The sequence below is a fragment of the Electrophorus electricus genome, chromosome 19, assembly GCF_041902795.1.
Source record: "Electrophorus electricus isolate QZ-2024a chromosome 19, ASM4190279v1, whole genome shotgun sequence".
Taxonomy (NCBI): domain Eukaryota; kingdom Metazoa; phylum Chordata; class Actinopteri; order Gymnotiformes; family Gymnotidae; genus Electrophorus; species Electrophorus electricus.
The window spans coordinates 12,789,548-12,811,340 of NC_137515.1; the positions used below are offsets into that span (position 1 = coordinate 12,789,548).

General features: G+C 38.7%; 1 protein-coding gene across 14 annotated transcripts in view; it reads left to right on the top strand.

Moving 5' to 3' along the window:
- The window catches only part of psd3l (pleckstrin and Sec7 domain containing 3, like), a 92,922-nt gene extending 72,842 nt beyond the window's left edge, over positions 1-20,080 (top strand). For all 14 annotated transcript variants that reach the window (XM_081702659.1, XM_081702658.1, XM_081702661.1 and 11 more), the window contains 6 exons: positions 4,886-5,079; positions 6,479-6,549; positions 10,013-10,170; positions 10,796-10,940; positions 11,402-11,545; positions 16,405-20,080. In XM_081702659.1, coding sequence (XP_081558785.1) covers positions 4,886-5,079; positions 6,479-6,549; positions 10,013-10,170; positions 10,796-10,940; positions 11,402-11,545; positions 16,405-16,605 — 913 coding nt within the window. In that variant the 3' untranslated portion in view covers positions 16,606-20,080. The remainder of the gene's footprint in view (positions 1-4,885; positions 5,080-6,478; positions 6,550-10,012; positions 10,171-10,795; positions 10,941-11,401; positions 11,546-16,404) is intronic.
- Positions 20,081-21,793: the final 1,713 nt, after the last annotated feature.

Here is a 21,793-nt window from a genome sequence, read left to right on the forward strand (position 1 = left end):
TAGAAGCTGGATATTAGCTGTACTTTCATTCCCATTTTTAAGAAGACCATTGGACAAACCTGACACATGGATATGAGCACATACTGTGGCTGGCTACCAACACCCGCCTCAACCCCCAACCTCCACATCATGGTTACATTTCTAAGTCTGATGTTTAATTGTGAGTCATAGAAAAAACTGAACAGGTGCAAAATAATAAAAGAAAAGCCATCTGACGGTTATATTTGTCTACTTTCAACACTACTTTTTTCCTGCATTTTTACATGCTGGATCACCTGCAATAGGAGAACTAAGGATCAGAGGAGCATTTCTCTCCTGCGTTAACTAAAGATGCCCTGTGACATCTGTGGAGCTCTTGGTACCAAAGCTGCGATCAAGAGCTGAATTAAATCTCGTCTTTTGAACTTTTGATTTGAAAGAACATTTAAGCTTGTTTATTAATTGGCATCACTATGCGTGGGGGAGGGGTGGGAATACCCTTTGTTTTGCAAACAACACCTTTGGAAATCCATGCGTTTTCCATTGTCATAATCAGCTGAAGTGTTAAATACGTCTTAGTCAGCATTATGTTGGAGGTTATTTGCCAGAAGGGGCACACTTGGTGAAGCAGCTCTCTGCAGGCTCGTTGACCTCCTGCTAACTCTGTTCTGACTGTGGCATTTTCTTCTCAGAGGCAGCTGCACGTCTTTAATAAGAGAAGAATTGCATGCTGTCTCCTGACCTGCCACTCACATGAGCTCCCCGCCTGCTGCCTGTGCTTGGAAGGGGGACACAGAAGCACAGAAGGTGGTGTTTTTCAGCACACGACATGTAGAGCTGTTCTGTCACCTCTGCGTTCTTCAGCTCAGTTATCGTCGTCCTTCCTTAATTTTCTCACGTGACTAAATACAGAAGTGTACATCGCTTTTTAAACTTTTGGCCCATGCTGTGCTTGTACTTTTTTCCTTCCACTTGTGGTTGTCTTATTTTAAAATCATGTGGCTGGCATGTGAAAGCTTCACCTAATGTCCCAGTGGGCAGAAGCGTAGGTGGAGCAGTGCTCATTACTCACTGCTCCTGGGCTTTTTGGTCCTGTTCATCCTTCTCCAGGGGGACACCCCATCAGCCGCAATGATGGTTGCCACATGAGAACATGAAACAGGAGCCTGTCCAGTCACATTTGCAGCAACATATTACTTCACTACCTCTCCAACTTCAGGGAATAACATGAACATGGATGTTTCTCGCAAATGCTTAGAGTTAGAGCCGCATCAGCACTTAATTCCATACCCCACCTGTGCAACTCGTGGGTGGAGGACATCTTTACAGAGGAAACACAACCACTTTGTCACTTCAGTTTTAAAATGTTATTCTAGTCTCTTTGACAGGCGCATGGATGTTAGGTGTTATGGCTACTTACTGGACAGGACACAACAAACAAAATGTCAGAACTTCCTTTGCATTTTCACTGTTCCGGAAGAAGGGTGTAGAACTTAGAAGAAAAGATATTTGTTGGAGTTTGAGTGAGAGACAAGAACGATAATAATGCTTTATTTATATCTGTTTTATATAACACTTTTTATACAAGGTTTTTCAAATATACAGTAGAAATGTGAATGAAATGCAATAAATTAAGATAAAAAACCCAAATGATTAAATATAAAACAGAATTTAATAAAATACAAGAACAGGAAATACATTCTGAGTCAGACAGGTAGGCAGTGCAGCTGTGTGAGAACAGAAAATGTTACCTCTCTCGTGCATGTCATGATTCTCTGCAAGCTAGAAATGGGGGGCCTTTGGTACACCAAAGAAGCATTTTTATAGTAATCCAGAGGAGTTTGGTTTTCATGGCCAGATATTCAGAGAGTATTACAGATGTTGGATATAAACATTATTTGTATGATCCTTAAAGCTAGGGTCACTGTAGAAAGTAAAACACTGGTTTTGGACAGTGGGCATAATAATTCTGATGCACTGTTTAAAACAATATTTGAAACAGTGTGTCAGAAATTAAAATTGTTGTTGAAATTGCCCAAGGTCTCTTCCAGGGGTCTCTTATTAGGTGTCTTTTAGGAAAATCACCGCCAGTGGCCAAAAATATGTAGAAACATGGTGCATCTCGTCTGAGTGTGACTGAAGGGGGACAAGGTTATGCTATGCACTTTCTGAGCTGAACCACTCTATGTAGTGTATAATTAGGATGACAAGATTAAAACTCTAATTGAATCTTTATATCGGAATCAAAAATCATATTGAACCTGAAAAATATAGTATTACACCCATAATTATTATTATTAGTTATTATTACTACATGCAGGGATTCCCTAACAGCGTAATAAAAGACCAGGGAAGTGTGTGCAGGAATGAACAGCTTTGTCCCTTCAGACACCCCGCTGTTGTGGAGGAAGTGTTAGCCATATTATGGTGGGGGAGCGCTGGTGGGGGGGAATAAGTGACTAGTCTGCACTTCCTAATGCAGATTCTTGCCCAAAGAAGAGTGTGTGTGCACCAATCCATCACGTTGACCCTTCTTCAGATACTTATTAGAGATAATGAGGTTTCACTGAATAATCTGGCATCTTTTGTAGTGGCGTTTATACTAATTTGCAGTAGGATGTTTTAGCGTAGCTTTTATACAACACTGTTCACTGCTTTCGCTGTGTTAGGAATGACTTATGCATTACTCTCACCATTCATTGTTCTGTTACAGCTTTACTGATGACATTTGACATAAGTGCATTTGCATATAATCACAGCAGGTCATATTTTCTAGTCCTCAGAATAGTGTTGCACAGTATACTGGTACTGGAAATATACAGTGGTACTAGGGTTTTGAAAATGGTACTATACCAGAATTTGAAAAAAAATCAATGCTTATTGATCTGGCTATTGTCTCTTTAAGCACAATGCTGACAGAGGCGACTTTGCTATTGGTGTGTGTGTGTGTGTGATGTGGGAAACCCTGATTGAGTTTGTAATATGAGGCATGCGTGAAGTGACTGGAGAGCAGCAGTAGAGAGAGCGTAGCACTTTTACGGTGTCTTCTGTATACTTGGAGAGATGGCAGCAGCTCCAGAGCTCACTGACAAAGAAGGGGAAGGAAGTGGAATATGGAGAGTTTTGGGCAAAGGGAGGCGACACATCAAACCTGGCCAAACACCCCAAACCTTTTTGAGGATTTCAAAGAACAATAGAAGATAGTCGACTAGTTCTTTGCCCTGTTACGTTCATAAAAGAAATACGCAGCGCTCGAAAAGCCTCTATGCAGTAGTAATATGCATATAAATATGTATACAAAGCCTGCACACTGTATTTGTGGTTGATGGACCTATTTGGATGCGATTCAATTCACATCACATCGGGTCCAGGAGTAATTTCTTCTTTTACTGGTGCTTTGGACAAAGATAAATGTTTTTCTCCCTCCTCCCCTGAGAAAATAACAGGCCAAATTATCTATGGTTTTTCAAAGTGCTTGTCTGTTAATTGTAGTAATATCCAGATACAAATATCACTCATTTTTGCAGATTTTGCCTCACATTGGAAAAAAAAAAGATTTTTGACTGCTGATACTCGTAGTATTTAGTTTCTTAGCGCACATCCACCAAAGACTTTTCTGAAGAGCGAAACTAAAATATAGATGTGTGTTAATCACTCAGCCACTTCCTTGGTCTGTATAGTAAATCTTTCTCTCCATAGGCTACCTCGGAGTGCATTATCCAGAAAGAAATTAACAAAAAAATCAATGAGAAAAGCAAGATCCTGCAGTCTTGTTAAAGGGGCCATTCTAAAAATTATTATAGCAATATTATTGTTAATAATAATAATAATAATAATAATAATAATATTTATTATTATATATGTTATATTTATATAGTGCTTTTCAGTACTTTGGGGGCGGGGGGCGCTAAAAGTATGTGTTTGGCTGAAAACATCATCCAAGTTTGAAATAACTTGGATAATAATGACATTTCCAATTTTTTTTTAGGCAATTTATGGAAACCATGAAAACACAACCACAACCACAATTTATGATTACCATGAAAACACAACCACAGAATCTCTGGTGGAAATGCACACAGAAGGAGAAAATATGGTAGCGAGAGAGATAATCAGCACTTCATGCACAGATGATTTGTAACCATGCTCTTGTCTTGTTATTGCCATGCCTAATAGTAACTTGGGATGAGTGCACGAGCAATGCACCTCCTAGTATGGTCATGGAGAAAGGATTTAACTGGCCAGAATTCAGCTACAGATTATCCTGGTTGGAAATCAACTGGCTGGAATTCAGTTGCAGGTTATTCTGGGTAGAGAAAAAAACTAGTTGGAATTCAGCTGCAGATTATACTTATTAATGGAAAAGAAGAACTTATTGTATGTGCCATTCTGATTTTATAGCCTTGCTCTTCCTCTACTAGAGGCTATGAGGCTATGATTTTATAGGAAACCATAGGGAGCTGAATAGCCACGAAAGTGTTATTCCTTAAGAAACAAACGCATCACAGTATCTTGTATGTGGCTGAACAATAGGAAAGTGTTTATACGGTCATTCCTATTCTAAAGATGTAAAGCATTTGACCCCATTCAGTGGTGTATAATTAAAAAGATACACTGAGGCTCATTGCTCTCTCATGTGTGAAGAGGTGCCAGAGGAAAACTCCTAACCTCTACTTGACTACTGGAGTGCAGAGCATAAATTAGTATGTACCTAAAAAAAAAGAAGACCCAGCTCTGCCAGTACAGTAATTTCAACTATGGTTAAATAACATTATGATTTATGTCCCCATATAGGTTTTGGAAATGAGCAAAACCAAATGGACTGTGTCGTTTGCTTTAGAGAAATTGACTGTATAATAGAATAAAGCGTAAAAGCTAACCGTAGCCATGTTGCCTTTGTTTGCAGTGACGGGGACGAGTTGAAGAAGTCACTGTCTGAACTTGCAGACAGCAGGCAGGACAACGCTCACACGAAGAGTGTGAGCAGGATGAGCAGTGGCAGTAACCCCTTCCTGGACATTTCCCATGACCCCAACGCTGCTGTTCACAAAACTGGCTTCCTGGCCCGCAAAATCCATGCCGACATGGATGGCAAGAAAAGTAAGACTTGCTGCCCTAATTCAACTTCTGAGCATTTCATTGGATGAGGGATCAACAGATTCACATCCATTTCCTCTCAGTTAGGCTCCTTATCTTTTAAGTGTATGCAGATTTATATTTGTCTGTGTGCATTAGGGTTGACGCACGAATATGTTTATCTCCCCCAAAAAGTCATTGGAAGCGAAACATTACAAAATACGATAGTGTTAGTGTTAGTCATCAGTCACACTAACAATGTGTGATTTGCTACTACAAATACATGTTTCTCTTGATTTAGTCCAGCCAAATGGGATCAGAAATATACTAGCTATAGCAGAGAAGAGGAGGAAGAAAAGGTCATTAAAATAATTGCTGTGTAATGTGAGCTGGCAAGAACAGGTTGAATGCGGCACTGCTAGCAACCAGACGTGAATGGATGGGCTTTGGCATAAGTGCCTCATATTTCATGTCCTTGAATCTTACCTGTCTAATGGGTTTCAGTGGATACCAAGGTGGAAAAAAAGTTACTGAGTTGTTAGATGTCTGCTTATGTCTGCTCTAAAGGCCTAAATTATGTGGCTGTGGCATTGGGGTACACACAAGAAGTAATTCTCTTCCTTCCATATGATATGTCATATGTCATGACTGCTTATGGACTCATACAGTCTATGGTTAAGTAGGGTTCTCCTAGGAAAGCACAAAAGGGCTTGGAAATGCTTCATTTGAAAATCAGAATGACAGGTGGTCTGTTTACATTAACTAGCCCAAACCTAATGGCTATGTTGCACAGGCATAAGCTAGTGTTACCCCATAGCAGGTCTCTATATGCAGATACATTTACAAACCATCTTGAGATCCTGGAACAGTGTTTCAGCATGCAATTTCAGCAAGCAATGAAGACAAAGTTAGAAACCAGTCTTGGGTCAGCTGCACTTACATTACCAAACACACCATGCCTGTAATTCTATTAGCACCAGCAAGGTTAACTCCACCCATGGGCCCCATGGACCTCTATTATTATAGTGATAAAAACAGCAGGGCTTATGTGATCTGTTCCTCTGATTTGACTAGTCGTATGATGCAAGAATGCAGGTCTGTGTGTATATAGCCAAGAATACGCAAGCTCTGAGGACAAGGACGATGTGAGAGATTTCTGGGAGGATGCTTGGAGGATTTTTTGACAGGGGGTATTGGGAAAACGGGGGCAGACGTGTTTGGAGTTCTCCCAAATCCCCTGTAGCATGCTAGTAAATAAACTGTAAACATGTTCAAATGTTTCACTAAACTGTGAATATTCTTAACCAGATATGTGACCTATATAGTTCTTTTCCATATCATTTTAAAATTCTTGATTTACCCTTTCTGTATAATGTGACTTAATGAACATGGTTTGTGAATGGCCCTTGCTTATCTGCCTTAGCACCAAGAGGAAAGAGAGGCTGGAAGACATTTTATGCAGTTCTCAAAGGCATGATCCTGTATTTGCAGAAGGTACAGTTCCCATTTCTTCTCCCTTCATGTTTCCTTGTGAAAGGTTAACATCAGTGCTGTTTGAATAATGCTAATGGGTTTATTTATTGTATTATTCTAATTACTGTTCTTCTTGTCTTTTATGTGCTATTGACCTTCTGCATAAATGATTAATCTAGCCGACATTCAAAATTTTGATTATTGTCGTAGCACTGAGAGATGATAATCAGTCACTCTTTGCCTGCTAGCGTCTATTGTCACTGCTTTCCCAGTGCTTTTTCACTGCTGTTAAATTTGTGACTCTGTAGTTCTTAGTAGTTTGTTAATTTACAGGCCAATCAGCATTGAACATGTTTCATTTTGCATTATTGACACGTTCAGAATAGCATACATTTATGTTTGTTTCCCAATGCAAAGTTCATTTACCCATTAACTGCTACAGTACAATGACCTGTTTTTCTCTGCAGAGGAAAACAGTCACTACAAACAGAAGGAACAATCATTCACATGTTCTTAATAAAAAAAAACCCTGAAATGCACAGACCATTAGCAAGAAATTGCACTATAAGAGCTGACTGAGGTTATGTGGTGTTCATTCACTCATTCATTTCTTCATTTCTTCATTTGCAATTATGGTCACAGTATTGGAGCATGTCTTCACTGGAATGCAGCAATGCTCATGCTTCAAAATAGGAATCCATGTTTTCTAACAGTGTATTTTTGCAACTCTAAGTCTACCTGAAGTTGTACAAAGAAATGTCAGCGCTGATTACTTTTAAATCTAGTTCCAGATCACCACTGATAATGAAGGGACATCAGACTTGCTCAGAAGCCATTGACGGGCATTATGTGCAACCGTGTGGAAACATGTACCTGAAACATCTTGGCCACTATTTTTTTTTTTCTCATGCTTTCTGGGAATTGGGTTCAGTATAGTACCGGGCAAATGTGTGTCAAAGTATATGTATCGGCTTGTTCCTTTAGTTTACCTTCCCATTCACCCAGAGGCTGTCCGTTGGCTGTTTAATCGAGTGTGATAGCTGTGTGAGAGCAATCCACCTGGAGAAGTGATGCAGACAGGAACACAGCCTGTCTCCTAGCAGCCTGTTGATCTTTTTTTAATGTAAAATGCTAGTTACTAGTTTGTCTGAAGATATCTGTTCTTTTTTTAATATAAAGCTCATACTGAATTGGTTAAAACTGCAAGAAGTCAAGATTTTGAATGTATTTGAAGCTACAAGTACTTGAAGCATCTGATTGTCGCATATTTTCTACTAGTTATAAGATTTGTATAGTTTGTTCTTCTCTTTTTTTTACTCGTCTACAGAGCTGTGTTATATAAGGGGTCCAGCAAGGGGTCCTGGGGTCCAGTGAAGTTAGCTGCGAAACCGGCAGTGATGATTCTAGCGTTTGAACTTGTGACTGGCTTCAGTGGCAATCATAGCTGTCCTTGGTGGTGTCAGTCACTGAGTGTTGTGCCTGTTATATTAATTGAGGAGTGGCAATCATGGAAAATAAATCTCAGTAGCTCATCAGCACAGCAAGAAAAGTGACGGCTGGATTTTGAATTTTAATTTTAAGCAGCCCCTATGACTTTCTGCGGAGGTGGCAGGTCTCGGAGGTTTTGACACACTTATCGGAACACGACAAGAGATTCACTTATTCTGTCATTCAGCGATGCCTGTTCCTGAGACTGCCTGACTGGGTGTTTTGAGGATTATATATCTCAGTTTTTCAAATGTGGTAGATTTGCCTAATCTTTCTGATGTTCCTTCTCTCTCTAGAGTTTCTTTTTTTTAAGATACTGTGAGTTGATCTTGAATATGTAAATAAAAGATTAACATTTACTTAATAATAAGATTCACCTCTCAAATACTGTTAACTTGGTGGATACCAGTGCACATCTAATTTCCTAAAACAAAACAGGCATCCCAGTTCAGCGTCATCTTTGGTTTGTCAAGCTACCTCATTAAAACGTTGTACTTTTACATTTACGCAGGCTCATGTTCTGGGCACATAACAAGGCACAACAAGGCACAACAAACTCAAGTGTACTCCTCTAGTTCACCTAGTTAACCGATAGAGAATGATGCTAGAAATACCAAGGTCATGTGTTCGATTGCCGGGGTGTGTCGATTGCCATGTCCTGTCATACTGATATGTAAGTTGCTCTGGATGAGAGCATCTGCCAAAATGCTATGAATAAATGAAGTAAGTGGTTTGCTTGTTTTTCATATATTTTTTTAATATATATATTTTATATATATATATAATTCAACAAGTGCTTTCTGTTTTTCACAGATGTTGTTGGTTTAAAGAGTAACATGAATAGTTTGTGAAAACTGAAAATGTTTAGTACATAGTGTATATCAAAATATACTATTAGAAAGATTAGAATATAAGGGAAAAGAGATGCCATTATTTCAAAGTTGAACGAATAAGCAGTTAGTAGTGTTAAACCTGACATGCCAGTAAAGTGATGCCAGTTTATTTGTGTGGATGTTTATTGCTTATTTAAAAATGTTAATTAATTTTTATTACATTAAAAACTGCATTATATTTACATTAAACTTATCAAAACTGTGAGGTTCTGAGAACAGCTCAGCTTTTCATTATAGGAACATTGGGCATGGAATGCAAAATGATAAATGATAACCTTGACATCATACCTGACAGACGGACACTCAGCACTAAGTCGGTGATGTTTACCATTCCTCACACATCTGTCATGCAGCCACAGTAGCACTGCAGAATTCATATTAACTCGGCACCACACTGGCCTAGTTTACAGTTCCCAGTATAGCCACAAGCACTGAGAACACCACCCACTCAGTTATTTCCCTCGGCCTGTGTATTTCGAATAGCTGGAAAGTTCTAAAATGCAATGCTGTATAATGAGCTTGAGTTTAGACCAAATGAATGTGCTTCCTTCCATATGTAAATGTTTTCCAGGACTTCTGACCATTCAGACAACCTTTTTTTTCCCGTGGTTTCATCCTGTGTGCAATCTTTTTTTATTGTTGTTGTTGCATTCTGGAGAGTTGTCCAGATCGTGAGTAATGTTTAGGTGTCTGTTTCTCATGCTGTCTCATCGTGACTAACATAAAGACATCTGAATCTGGCACAGTTTCACTGTGCAGGTTCACTGTGGGTTGTGTCTGATTGGCTGTGCACACCACGCTTCCGGAATTGACTCACACTACTTAGTCCCATCATATAATATCTCTGTTTCTTCAGTTACTAGACTTGTTATTTGGAAAGGAGAAAACCTTGCTTTAGCACATACAGGCTGTATTATTGTCTTGAGGTCAGGGCTAGGTGTTGAGTGTAGGCTGACATTTTTTTAGAATGTAATTGTTGATATTTGCACACTCCTTTATTTGGACAAAAGGGTATACCGATGCATGGAAAAAATTATGAAAAAGAACCAGAAAAATAATTTGCCTTTCCTACTTCCCTCAAGTATGCTCCTGTCTTCCTGCAGGATGAGTACAAGCCTGAGAAGGCCCTGTCTGAGGAAGACCTGAGGAATGCCATCAGTGTGCACCATGCCCTGGCTATCAGGGCCATGGACTACGAGAAGAAGCCTAACGTGCTGAAGCTCAAGACTGCTGACTGGAGAGTCTTCCTCTTCCAAGCACAGTAAGAGCTACCATGTGGCCTCCCGAGACCGCTGCAGACACAAAGCTGCTGTCAGGTGCTGGTAGACGAAGGGACCTCCCCTGGTGCTAAAATCTAATTTCACGCTTGGGTTCAAGCATAGTGAAAACACTTTTGTCTCTGCTCCCTAGTCTGCCTGAGCCACTGTTTTTTTTTCTTCAGTTTTTTCTTCTCCAACTTCTTCCAGTATTCATGGAAACCAAAGAAGGGTCTGATCAATAAGAAAGATTGGTACTGTCCTCAGAGACCATTTTCTAAATGTGTTAATTAGAGAAGCACAGTGCGTGACGTCCTAGTAAAATGTCAAGGCATCTTAATTGGGTCTTTGAAGAACATAATCAAACAGTTCCTGCATTTTTCATGTCTAAATGCTTGTTAGCATCTCGCACTACTGAAACAAGGAAATGACAAGCAAAGGTGCGGTAAATATATGCGATGCATCATAATGTTATACAACAGCTTCGGGATGATTATTTTAAAGAGATTTAAATAACCTCTGTTAGCTCAAATGCTAACGTCTGAATTATAAACCCTTTAATGGTCAGGGGAGGATTTTAAACTTCTGTTCATTACACGTAAAGTGCCGACTGCCCTGTTTTCTCTGCAGGACCCCAGAAGAGATGGATTCCTGGATCAGAATAATCAACTCGGTGGCAGCCATGTTCTCTGCTCCTTCCTTTCCTGCAGCCATTGGTTCACAGAAGAAATTCAGTCGCCCACTGCTGCCTGCGACCGCCACCCGCATGTCTCAGGTGCTGAACCCACACATGGCTCTGCATTAACACACTTTCCCAACCCAGTCCACAGACATCGGCCTCCATCCCACACATCTGAACCAAGTGATCCAGAATTCTCCATTCCTGGAACAGTTTTTTCTGGGAGTGGGGATAGAGTGATAACGTGGACTATCTAGACATCTCTGAGATTTGGATTCGGAAACTGGATTAACAAACAGTGCAAAGTTTCTGTCACACTTGAAACAAAACTGGTGGATTTGGGAGTACAAAATCTTGACAAATACTTCACCACAGGGCGACTCAGATGGGGAAGATTTAGTAGCAGAATTGTAGTGGATCGATCATTCTCTTGCTTTGGCTGTAAAACGGATGGATGTAGTTTGATATTTTCTGGGACAAGTCTTAGGCAGACCGTGAGGTAAGCCGTTCAACGGGGGGGGGTTTACACTTAACCGAGTTTTGCATTTGTGTTGCAGGAGGAGCAGCTGAAATCGCATGAGGCCAAGCTAAAGCATGTCTCTACAGAGTTAGCTGAGCACAGATCCTACCCTCCGGATAAGAAGGTCAAAGCTAAGGAGGTTGACGAGTACCGACTGAAAGAGCACTACCTGGAATTTGAGGTGAGAAGCATCTCCTAAGAGCAACAGAAACAGCCTGTTCAAGTGTAGTTCTGCTGTTCACTCCATCTCTAAAGCGGCTGCTGTTCATTCTATTTCCCTTTCACATTAAAGCACACTGACACAGGCATTTTTTTAAACGTTTTCTGAGAGTACCATGGCAGAGTTCACCTACATTTTTGGAAATAGGTTTGTTTGTGCGGTGTTGCCTTCCCCGCCTCTCGTTTCACTGGACTTCAGTGAGCAGCTAGATCAAGAAAGAAGAAAATTATTCTAAACTGAAAGGGTTGGGTAGACTTGCACTGACTTTTTTTTTTGAATGAAACTGAGTCCATAATGCTTTGCAGTATTTGCATTTATTATGTATTTTTCTTGTTTATTCAGTCAGAGTTTAGTTTAAACTTTTCAGTTTACTTTGAACTTTAGTTTGAAAGGTCTTGTAAAACAACCTCACATCATGTCTGCATATAAGGATTTTGCATATGTTGACCTAATTAGCCATTTCCTAAAAATTACAATTATTATTTTAAATAGTGTATGTGAGATACATAACTTTGGCCATAGCTGTCAAACTCTCCTCAGTCATCTGTCAAGATGCCACAGCACCAGTACTGACATCTGCTATAAAGGCACCATTTATCCAGTGGTAGGTTGTACTGAACCAGCTTGCTTAGTGTCCAGGAATGTTATCACTGGGGTGTTATTGTTTAATTGCTCTATAAATATTGGCTGATTTATTTGACCCCCCCGCCCCTTTTTCTCAAGACCTTGTTCCTGGTTGAGTCTTGACAAACGATCCATGAGCCTATGTTCCAGGGCACAGTAGTTGTTTACGTTGGTGTTCTTCTCCACCCACTGCAGAGTACAGTCAGTATGTGAAAACCATGTCAGCCCCTTGCTTTGGAGTGCCAGCAGGGTCCAAGCGTGTTGCTTGTGAGCAGCTGGCTAATGCACAAGCTGAACTGAAGGCTCACAATCCGCAGAGTGTTGCCAGGAGAAGTTGTGAACTGGTCTGTGCCTTCAAAATGAATTTAGTCATCCTTCTTTTCTGGAAGTCCTTATTACATGTTTTGAAGGGAAGCACTTCTCCTGGATGCTGAACCAAGAAATGTTATGAAGGAACTTATCTCTTAGGGCAACTTTTCCCACCAGAAGCATCATTCCATTGCACACGCACAGCTACATGCACAGGCACACGCACAGCTACATGCACATGCACAGGCCACAGGCACACACACACACCATTTGCTCTAATGTCCAGAAGTCCTTAAATTTAAAATTTAAACTTGTTCATTGTGCCTCTATCGTTTCTACAATGTTAATTTCACAATGACTGTAGTGTATTTAAAACAACCTGACATTGCCAGAAACATAATTTAAAAATTATGCTGCAAATAATAGATGAGAAGAGTTGGGAGAAATATAGGTTCACTGTGAGACCAGCAGTCATGTCTTGTTCCAATATGCTTCAGAGTGTCTGCAACTTGTTTTGGAGGTTTGGAAATAATCAGCCTGAAAGTGTCTGTGTCAGAAATGTTCATGCAAGGATTAAACCTGTCAATGATGTCTGCTTTCAAGGCTACAGGACAGCACCACTGAATCCACCTGAAAATTCCGCCATGACATGAGATTACATAAGCAGTGAGGCGTTCAAGCTTCATTCAGGAGATAAATGTTTTCACACTTTCACTGAAGCTCTTGCAGCTCAGTCTCCTTAATGATATGATCGATCTCATCTTAAAATAGTTCAGGTTTCTATCTATTCAAGTAAAACCTAGAATAGGCTATTACAACACTGCACAACATCAAAAATATAGGCTCTTTCAGAGAATAAATTAAGATCTTGATTAAATGAACACTTTCCATGATATGGTGCCAGTGCCTTTAGGACTGTCCACACTATTTTTCCCTTGGTTCTCTGGCTAATTTGTCAAATGGAAAAATATGAAGTTGTGGCATGAAACATCATTAGAATCCAGTCATTTACATAATTGTGTGTGTTGTTTTGGGCACTGTGACATGGAGTGATGAACTCTTTTGAAAGGCAGATGGCGGGTGTGCATGCTTTAGTAATGGGATGATTTACAGTGGAGACACGACACCGCCATGCAGCTTCAAGTTTAGCCAGTGACACAGTGATCTAGTCTGACTCTGAATTCACTACTTTAAAGTGGTAATATAACACCTTTCCAGGTAAAGCTTAAGATGGCTGATATCAGCCCTATCTTTTCTAAGGTACACACGTATGAAATTGCACTGTTTCACTTTATTTACACTTTCTTTTTAAATACTTTTTGTAGGGTGGACACAACACTTGTAATAACACTAGAGAAACTGCAATTTAAGTAAACTGTTTTAGTCTAATGATTCTTTCAGAAATTCAGTCTCACATGAAAACAATAAGCATTACACGTGATTACACATCACATACATTTTGTATTAATGCAATCTACACAACTAATCATTCCAAACTACAGTAAAGAAAAACAGAACATTTATCACATACATTGACTAACAGAAAATCTCTTAGTCAGTTAATCATCTTGTAACATGAGGAAGAATAACCAACAAAGATTCCACAGGCGTGCAAAGGCATTGCACCCTCAGTTTCAATTTCCGCAACATAAATGGAGCTTTGCAGTTATGCGGTCTATAAGACTGTAATTAAGTTACATAGAATGCATGCATCTGAAATACCTCAAAGGGTCATAATACATCTGTGAAGGTGCATGTAATCTCTGACATAGTCATAACAAGCTAGTGAGATGTGCATGTGTGCCTACTGGCCTGCCTTGTTAAAATACACTGCTATATTGAATCATTTATGGGTTTCTCGCCACTTATATAATAATGGGCTCCTTGTTGGTATGAAGACAAGCTCATTATATCTTTGAAAATATGCAAGTGCAGAATAATGTGCATGTGCATTTCATGCCATTTTTCTTAATCATTACTTTCAAATAAGTTCGGCACAATTTAATTTCAGTGCATCGTCTGCAACTTTTCTCTGGACCCCGGGTCAAGCCAACACAGGACAAAAAACAAAAGAAGAGAATAATTTGTGGAAAGTTGTTGAAAAATGTGCCAAGGTATACTGTTAGTTGCAGCTTGCTGTGAAACAAACTTCTTATGGGTGGTTTGCAGCCTGTGCATTTATATTCTGATGAAACTATTCGAATAGTAATGTGAAAGTGCAAGCTTGTCATTAAAACAATCTCTACAACTCCATACGGAGGGTTTCCCTGCATCTGCTCCCCTAAAGATGACAGAGTTTTGTTCGTTTTCTCTGGCTTCAACATTACAAAACAGAAAAAATAAGAAATGGAACAACATTGTAAATAGCCTAAGTGCCTGCAGTGTTTATTAATAAATCTATTTATTTATTTATTTATTTATTTATCGTTTATTCAGTTTTCATGTATATAATTAGTGCACTGTTCTTGGTTTGTTTTATTGGCCTCTTGCTTTTTGGTACAGAACTGCAGGCAAAATTCAAATAACGAAGCACATTGTGAATAACGAATGAGGTGTGTTAGTTGTTATTTGTGAGTTTACAAAGTACTTTAATTGAGGGTTTTGGGAAATACTCAATAGTTAACAAACATTTTTAAGATTAAGTTAACTTGATCTTGATTAACAAGAGCTGTTGGGAAATGCACCCCTGACTGTTTGCAAATGGTGCTAGTAATCCTGTCTGCTACCTCCACCCATCATGGCAGTGCTTCCACTGTATCTGTGCTTCACAAGCTCTGGACTGGGCATGGGTGGAGCGATCCCACCCACAGTGTGCTCCAACCAGAGGAACAAAACTCCACAAATGACCATCAGCTTCCTCTAATCAGTGTTATTTCATTCCCCACCCCAAGGCCTACATCATACAGGTTTACTATCTGAAGCCAGATGCTGTGTACTTTATGAATGTCAGGCATGTCATGGATGAAACGGCCTCCTCTCTTCTGTCTGGAGAAGTGATTGATTCTGTTAGACCCCTTTTGACCTACTGCTGAGAGATCAGTAGGCCTGTCTTATATTTAGTGATTAAAGGCTACCGTCAGGTGAGCTTTAATCAGTGTCACGAACATTAGATTAACCCACATTGCTGCACATTCACCGTATTCACCTGCAGCTCATGTGACAGGCACCTCAACACTTGGCTAAGGGATTTCATAGGATTTTATACCTCACATTCCTATGATTACCCTTATTCTCTTTTTTGGTGGGAGTATTTTTATTTGCATGTCTTGTACAATAGACACTGTTCTTCTGCGTAATGATGGCTTGGCCACTTGTTTCCTGGAATACTCCTGAAGTGTCTTTTTAGATACAGAGATACAGTGGCTCTCGTATTTGGTGTGTGTATACATAGCTGTATATCATACTCTTTAATGCACTCTAATAAATGTGAACGGACATCTTTTCCTACACATGAGATATTTAAATCCATGGCTTGAAATTCGGTAGCCTTTTTTATGAGAGACACCGTTGAAAGGCTGCATGCTCCATATAGGTGTAATAGGCACACTGTGACAGCAGCACAGTGCAACACTGGGACATCGCTTACTGTAGGCAGGGTTGTCTCCCTACATTACATACCTGCATGTAGTATTCTCGTCTCTGCAAGTGTCTCTTCTGTCACCATCTCAGTCCCTCATTAAGAACCACACGATGTAACATTCCGGATTATACATTTCCGAGAATAGGCTGACATTTTTCTTTATAAGAAGAAAGAACCCGAGTAATTATATCTCTTTATTTTTGCTGGCATTGATGTTTGCGTTGTTACTGCTGCTGCTGCTGCTGATTGAACTATCTGTTGTGGTTACTGAAGGCTGACATTTTTGGACTCTCCTTGCCTTTTGCAGGAGAGCCGCTACGAGACCTACGTGAAGCTCCTGAAGGAGGGCGTGAAAGAGCTCCTCGCTGGCAAAGACAATGACAGCGTACTGAAGAAGTCGCAGTCCAGCCCCTCTCTCAACCAGGAGTCCCATCCGGCTGCAGCCAAAGTCAAGCGCAACACATCAGAGAGGAAGGACTACCGGCCCGAGACGCCCAAGGTCACATAGGCACACACTCTCTTTATTGTCAAAAGAGCCATTATACACAACATGTGAATATATTTTATTGGAATTATTTATCTGCCACTGTTATAAATTGGTTGTGTAAAATGTAACTGAATTGATAATTGTCCTCCTTAGATTGACTGGTGCTCGTGTCGCTGTTTGTATGGGACATTACTTACATACGTGTGGTCCTTTTCTGGTTGTTTGTTTGTTTGTTTGTTTGTTTGTTTGTTTTCGTTTCAGTGTTGTTGGTGTTGCGGCTGTCATTACTGTGATGAATGTGAGATTTAATTGCGAGACGTCACTCGATCTGTTCCCGCTGCATTCTGTCCCAAAACTCGATTTGCCTTTTTTTAAAGAGAAGTAGTACCTTCTCGATCACAGATTACTGGAAATTGCCACACCGTTTTTTTTTTTTTTGTTTTTTTTTGTTTTTTTTTGTATAGTAGATGTGGTCTTACGCTGAAGGTAATTTTAGTGTGTAAAATAAGTGAATGATAAAATTGTGCAACAGTAAAAATTAGGCAAGTTTTGGTTCCAGAGAAGCGCATGAGTCTTGGTTCCTTCTCTGCTAACAAAGAGAATTGGTTTTGAAGGTCTCTCTAAGATTTTTATTTTTTCAATTTATCGATGCATCAGGATGTAAATACATGAAAGCGAAGCATCCCTTCATTATGACACTCAGTGCAGTTAGTGCTTTACTCCATTATTAATTTACTATAGCAAGATGAAGGCAGATACCCAAATTATGTACTCATCAACATTTTATTATATTGTACCAGCATGTCACAGTTCAAAAATATGCCAGATACATTATTTTCTAATGATAATATAGGGGTACCCAACAAGGATTGTTTGACGCCGAGTTATATTTACAAAATATGGCTTTTTAGACTGCAAAATGATTAGCGTCATAATTTGTGCAGAGGAGCCATTTATTTTTTTAACTGTTAAAGCAAAATATACTTCTGCTTTTTGAGTAGTGTAAATGCCAATGCTCCTTTTGTGTATTTTATAATCTTCTTATATATTTGGATTTATAATTCTCAGTTCAGAACATTATTGTTGTAAAGATGAAATTAGTATTTATAGTGCACTTTATGACTTAGTTCTTTTGAGTATTTAGAGCTTTATAAAAGGTAGTGATATGTTTCTTACCTACATCACAGGTTTTTCAGGCAGTACTAAATTGTGTTTATTTTATTCAAGGTACTGAGCTGACTGTACGTTTTTTTTCTTGACAGCTCGAACCGTAATGTGTTAGTATGTCAGTGGCTCTGTAGTTTTGCTGTTATAGTTGTTCAAAGACAAAGTTTCCTTTTTAGGAAACTATTTACAGTGCTGTATAACTTGGAGTTATTGCCTTTTGTGATGTTATTATTGACTTTAAGATGTCTCTTTCGCGGTTTCATTAGCAACAGAACTGACATGAACACTATGAACATTTTACACTTCCATTGCTAACTGCACACCAACAGATATTTTCCATACCAGACATACATTTTTTTCAGTTTTTGAAGGTTTTAATTGCAAATGTATCTCAATTTTAGTACATATCAAAAAAGGTGGTTAGAAGTATAGCCAAGCTATTTGAAGATGTTTTTAATCTTATTGTTATAAATAGGCTAGATAATTCAGTCCCTCCAGTCTAAATTAATGTTGTTTACTTGAACTATATGTATTAAAGACACTTTATTTTTATTTTATAATTTACTTTTTTTATTGTTGTTTATTTACCACACTTGTATGGAATTTGATGAATGTGAACCATAAAGTATGGAAAGAATAAGTCTATAGGTGCATTACTTTTTTTTTTATATATATAGTAAACGCAAACTCACTCAGAACAGAAATTCACATATCTCCTTTCTTTTGTGCTTGCTTTGCTATGTAATTGCTACATAGATTATTAGCATTCTCTCTGCTCTCTATTCTGAACAATGGTAAGGATATTCACATAAAAGCACTTAATATTAATTTGCTTTTTAACTCTGGTTTAACTTTTGCCAGTATATACAAGTTCATGTCCAGTAACTCACATTAAAAGGTATTTCCTCCCATAGTGTGGCAGACAGTATGAATAGAATAGACATTTTGTAATTCATTTCTTTATACTGTTCTTTTTCACTACATATGCTGACCAAATAGTTTCCTTTGATTATACAGAATAATTTTAGCAGAACCCCTTTACTAATAGATATGTTGCACAAGATTTTCTTAATTGTTCTTAGTAATTATTTTTGAGAGTAGGTAGAAGAAGAAATCAGGGCACAAACAATGAAAAACTGAGAAATGCGTAGGTCGACTTATGAAGTTGAATTAAGACATTAAGTATATGTTATGCTCATTTTAAATACTTTTATTTAATGTATTTTTAACTGGAACATATGCATTATGTTTGTTGCTTTTTCCTCAAAGAAAAACGCAAGGTATACAAATTCTACATAAATAGATATATGATTTGATCTTAGTTGGCATGATGGTGAACAGGAAGAAAGGTTTAAGTTTTTGTGTAGGCTTTATTGTCTCCAAAGATTGGGTTGTATGTACTTAAATGCTCAGATGGTACCAGTGTCATCAGTTCACTGTATGAAATATAGTTAGTGCTGTAGTCCACATCTAGGGCATCAATGAGATCAGAGGTTTTAGTCTGAGTTGAGACCAAGACCAAAGCAGGGTGAGTCCAAATCAAGACCATAACTGATTACATCATGCCATTATAATGTACACCCTGCATACTCCAGTTCATGTTTATGAGCAGTGCAACTTATTACAGTTCTTAAGGTGTGTTTCCCATTAAAACACATTGTTGATAACAGTTTTGGTTAGTGGTCATGGGTGTTTTTTTGTTTGTATGTTTTTTGTTTGATGTTTTTATATTATTATTATTATTATTGCTATTTATTTTATATATATATATATATATATATATATACACACAATTTTTCTTTTTTCTTTTCTTTAATGCGTTCAAAAACAATTACGAGTACTTAATGTCCAAGACCAAGGTCCAGTAGGAAAAATCTCCAGACTGAGACAAGACCATTGATGTTCAGTCCTCAGTTCGATCTTGAGTATTACAACCCCCCCCTCTATATTCTCCCGTGACCTCAGTTCGGAGGTCAATCATGCACCTATTATATCAGTAACTGAAAGGAGTGCAGTTGATTTGTATATACGCTTGTCTCAGTTGACAGTGAGACAGACACACCTTGGCTTTAACCTAGGATGTTTAGTCTCTGAACAGTGCATAGAAATATCTCTCAAAGCTGTGATCTTGTACAATCCTTTAACTCTGTAAATGTTGGTAAATATAACTGTTGCCCTGTATTCAGAGGATTCCACTTTTTGGTAGTTCCAAGTGATTCTCTTGGCACAAGAGCGTGTCTTACGCCCTCCAGCCATCACCAGGGATGCAGTGCTGGTGTCATCCAAACTGTAGGTGGATTCAGTGAATAAAATACAGTATTTAATTCAATGTTGCAATTGTCATCATTTCTGTTCAGGTTGGTTTGTAATTATTTTTCTTACCGGAAAACTCCAGAGTACATGTCTACTGAAGCCTTTCTTGAGATGTTTGGAATGTAATAGCTCAATATATCTTTTTGTTAAACGTGTAGGTTTGTAATTGGTAAACTAATCAAATTATTTGTACTCTATTGTACTCAACATTCTGTTGAGCTGTGCATAAGAAAACATCCAGTAACCCATAGCAACACAAGACTCAAGAGTGCTCGTTTCATGCATAACTATCAATTCTGGGCTCAGGCTGTATAAATGTAGCAAGTGCTGATTGGTAATACATCTGCAAAACTATGATGATGTGCATCATCTCAACAGTAATTTAGGATTTTCAAACAGTTTTGCTCCTCAGAGTCTCTCCAATAGTCACAAGTATAGATAATTTTCCAGATTTGGCCATAGAGTTCTCATCTATACTTCAGCAATTTTCAAAGTAAGAAGCAAGAATGTAAGCAGAAAACAATGATGTAAGGACTGATTTTGCAGATATGGACAAAGCTTGGACTTCAGTTTATGGTAGACTTGATCTGTGCTTCCTTAATTGTAACCCATAATGCAGTTGGTGATATATGTATCTTAATTAAATGAACATTAATTCAGTCTTGTGCTTTCCCTGTAATTTTGGCTTTGCTCCCCAAGATTAAGATATTTTGCATTCTGATATTTCATGCTGAAGTCTAGCTTGTGGGCACAATATTGTGAACCTAGGCATGAGCTGCTATTCCAACAGCTCTCCACAAATTTCACATAGTGCAGGTAAAGTGGCCTTGGAGATGGTACAGCTTTTAAAGAGTTAAATGAAATTCACAGAACTGCCACTTTATCACAGGTCAACAAATAAAAGTAAGTTGATAAAGTGGTCTGTTAAACATAATTAGTGCAAATACACAAAGCTTCCAAAAACATCATTGAATTGGGCATGGACACAAAGCAAAGCCCAGTAGAAAAGGCAAAGAGAAAAGTTGTTAAAAGCAGGGGATTGTGATGTATTGGAAATAAAAGCTTGTGACAGAAACAAGGGTGAAGAAGAGGCTATAGCAGTGAGGCATCTCATCCATTAGTAAGTTAAGGAGAAACCCGGTTAGACCTGTAGCTCAGAGTAATTGTACTTATGGTTTCTAATGCTCTCTGTTAAAATGCCTCATTTATGAGATAGAGACACCAAGGTTATCACTATTGGGCAGGTTTGTGAACATCAATCTCACCCACCTACCCAGCCTTAAATTGAAAGACATTCTACATTATTTTTGTAGAACAAGACTGCTAAATATTTTGCTCCCTGCCTCGGCCAGCAGATAGCAGTTGAACATCCATAAGAAATGTTTAGATGGATATTTATGTTTTAAGATACCTCCTCTAAAATGTAACCTGCATTCTATCTCAATTAATACATAAATTAATGCATAAACCCATGAGCATGTACAGAAAAGTTACATAATCATAAGTGGACTACTGTGACTGGGAACAGTTGCTTGGAAACCAGTTGCTGCAATGCACTTCAAATGATGGAGAGCTGAGGAGGGAACAAGAGCTGAAGGAGAGGAGGCATGATGTTAGCAAGTATGTCTGTGGGTTTCCTTGTCCAAGCACGCTAAGATTTATATGCTAGAAAGTCACTTATTGTAAAACACAGAGGCCAAATGGTTAACTTTGCAATCACATGACACTG